The sequence below is a fragment of the Chrysochloris asiatica genome, unplaced genomic scaffold (genome assembly GCF_000296735.1).
Source record: "Chrysochloris asiatica unplaced genomic scaffold, ChrAsi1.0 scaffold00083, whole genome shotgun sequence".
NCBI classification, from domain to species: Eukaryota; Metazoa; Chordata; class Mammalia; order Afrosoricida; family Chrysochloridae; genus Chrysochloris; species Chrysochloris asiatica.
In genome coordinates this window covers 11,205,314-11,207,929 of record NW_006408601.1, presented here as the reverse complement: position 1 = coordinate 11,207,929, position 2,616 = coordinate 11,205,314, and the positions used below count along the sequence as shown (strand labels likewise).

The 2,616-nt window shown below is 52.3% G+C and overlaps 1 protein-coding gene across 1 annotated transcript in view; it reads right to left on the bottom strand.

Moving 5' to 3' along the window:
• HTATIP2 (HIV-1 Tat interactive protein 2, 30kDa) overlaps window positions 1–1,844 on the bottom strand; it is a 22,203-nt gene extending 20,359 nt beyond the window's left edge. The window contains exons 1-2 of the mRNA XM_006865836.1: window positions 1,667–1,844; window positions 1,102–1,301 (exon numbers count right to left, since the gene is read on the bottom strand). Coding sequence (XP_006865898.1) covers window positions 1,102–1,301; window positions 1,667–1,844 — 378 coding nt within the window. The remainder of the gene's footprint in view (window positions 1–1,101; window positions 1,302–1,666) is intronic.
• Between the last annotated feature and the right edge of the window lie 772 nt (window positions 1,845–2,616).

Genomic DNA, 2,616 nt, shown 5'->3' with positions numbered 1-2,616 from the left:
AAGGCTGTACTCTTTGATCTTCATAAGTAAATGTTTCAAGTCCTCTTCACTTTCAGGTAAACAAAACAAAATAATTGTAAATTGCCTAAGGTTATAGGGCTGACTCTAGAATTGAGGAGTTCTGGTGTGGAGCTGTAGGAAAAGCACTGAAATGACTGCTAACCACAAGGTCAGCAGTTTAAACCCACCAGCTGCTCTTTGGGAGACAAATGAGGCTTTCTGCTCCTGTAAAGATTTGTTGTTGTTGTTATGTACCGTGGAGTCAGTTCTGACTCATAGTGACCCTGCACAGGGCTTCCAAGGCTGTAAATCTTTATGGAAGCAAAAAGCCCCATCTTTCTCCCGCGGAACAGCTGGTAGTTTCGAACTGCCGACCTTGAGGTTAGCAGCCCAATTTGTAACCACTAAGCTACCAGAGCGCCTTCCTTTTATAAAGATGTGTTGTTGTTGTTGTTGTTAAGCACAGTGAGTCGGCTCTGACCCATAGCAACCCCGTACAGGGTTTCCGAGGCTGTAAATCTTTACCAGAGCAGAAAGCCGCATCTTTCTCCCACGGAACCTCTGGTAGTTTCGAACTGCTGACCTTGAGATTAGCAGCCCAACTTGAAACCACTATGCTATACAGCCTGGGAAACCCTATATAAATAGGATCTCTGTAAATTAGAGCCTAGTGGATGATACCTAACAACTAGAATCAAGATTGCATGGCCCTGAAAACAGTACTCTTCTTTGTCTAGCCAGCCTCCATACTGCCTACTCCCTCTTCATAAGGATCTGGGCAGGGAGTCCTAGTATGGCGCTGTAGGATAAGCACGGCACTGCTAACCTCAAGGTCAGTAGTTCAAACCCACCAGCTGCTCCTCGGAAACCCTACACCGGGTCTCTATGAGTTGGAACCAACTCCACATTTATACAGACAGATAATAGGAAGAAGGTCTTAGTCCAAAGCCACAGAGAGATGGGGAGGCAGACCTGGGCCTGCACCCCAGGACTCCAGCTTACAGTCCGGGCCTTCCCAGACGAGTCGTGGTCAAATTCTGACCACCACTCGCTGCTTCCACCACCTGCATAAAATAGGTTAGTCCCCGTGCAAACACTCACCACATTTTTATAAGCTTCCTCCTCGAAGGTGAGCTTCCTCCTGCCAATGAGCGTGACTTTAGAAAACAGGCTTTGTTCCAAGATTTCTTTTAAGAGCACTTTGCCGGTTTCCCCGCTGGCACCCAGAATAAAGACAGACTTATTCTGCATCCTGAAGTCTTCCCTAAGCTTAGGTAGAGCCTCAGTCATGGCCACCCGTCAAGGACAGGTGCTGATCTTAGGATGCTAGGGGGTGGCCTGTCCTCAGCGCGTGGAACAGAGCGGGCAACAAGAGGGAAACAGATCTGTTTGGAAGGAAGATATAGTTATTCTCTGCAGTCTTTGTTATTTTCCACAGAGACCCAGAGGAAAATGCCGAGTCACCGCGGGCGGGGCGGACACCGTATAGATCCTCCCCACTTGAGCCAACCCACACTCGGAAGAGGCCTGCACAGGAGGGCGCACCCAGGTGCCATACACGGAGGGGACCACGAGGCCCCTTTCCCCCACGGAGCCCCGGGGTTTGGCTCATCAAGGGCACCCTCCTCTGCTCACAGGTGTACAGGAACTGAGTTGGGCCCCTGACTCCACATCACACAGCGCCCAGCAAAGGCAGGGCGGCCCCTACAGCCGCCACTGCCTCGGCTCTTAGCCCCCTGGCCCGGGCATGCGGGCAACCTGCCTTTCCCACGGCCCCTTGCTCCACCCCAGCCGTTGGGCGTCCTTTCCAGGTCTGCCCAGGGGTCGGAGAAGGTGACGCCCATGCCCACCCGGCCTACTCTTCCGGGTGAGTTCGCTACGTGCTGCTCCGCCCACGAAGGCGGGGCCTGGGGAGGGGCACACCGGCGGGCGGGGAAGAGGCCTGGGCACCCGCGGAGTAGAAGGCAGGAACGCGTGCTCTGCGCCCCGCTAGAGCTCCAGCGTCAAGGTCACTTCCGGAATCTTGGGACTCGCTAGAGTCATCTCTCCGAGGATCTTAGTACAGTACCTGTGCTGACCACACCTACACCCAAGGCCTCAGTCGATGGATGGACTTCCCCACTCTTGATCTTCCCTGGTACCCCAGACCTCAATTTCAATTGTGTATTGGCCGCCTTCATCTTAATCTTCATCTGAAACTCATCTTAAACTCACTACGTTCTGGTGTGGCGCTGTGGGATAATGAACTGGACTGTAAGGTCAGCGCTTCAAACTTCAAGGAGGGCAGTTCAAACTCACCCGTCGCTCCTCAGAAACCCTATACAGGGTCGCTATGAGTCTGAACCGACTCCACTGCCCATAACTACCACCGCCACCATGTAATTCCAGCTCTCACCGTAGAGTATCTGCCAGCCCGGGCCTGGCCCACTTCAATTTCTGTGATGTTGAAAGACAGAATGACTTCCCACTCCTAGTCTTTTTGTTCCGGCTCCAGAGGCCAGAACAGTGGCTTCTTAACAAAAATAACTGGACTGGCCTGTCTGGAATCTTGAAAGCCCTCTACCGAGGTTGGAATCATAAAAGGGCTTTGAATCACAAAGAAAAAATTGGTTATTG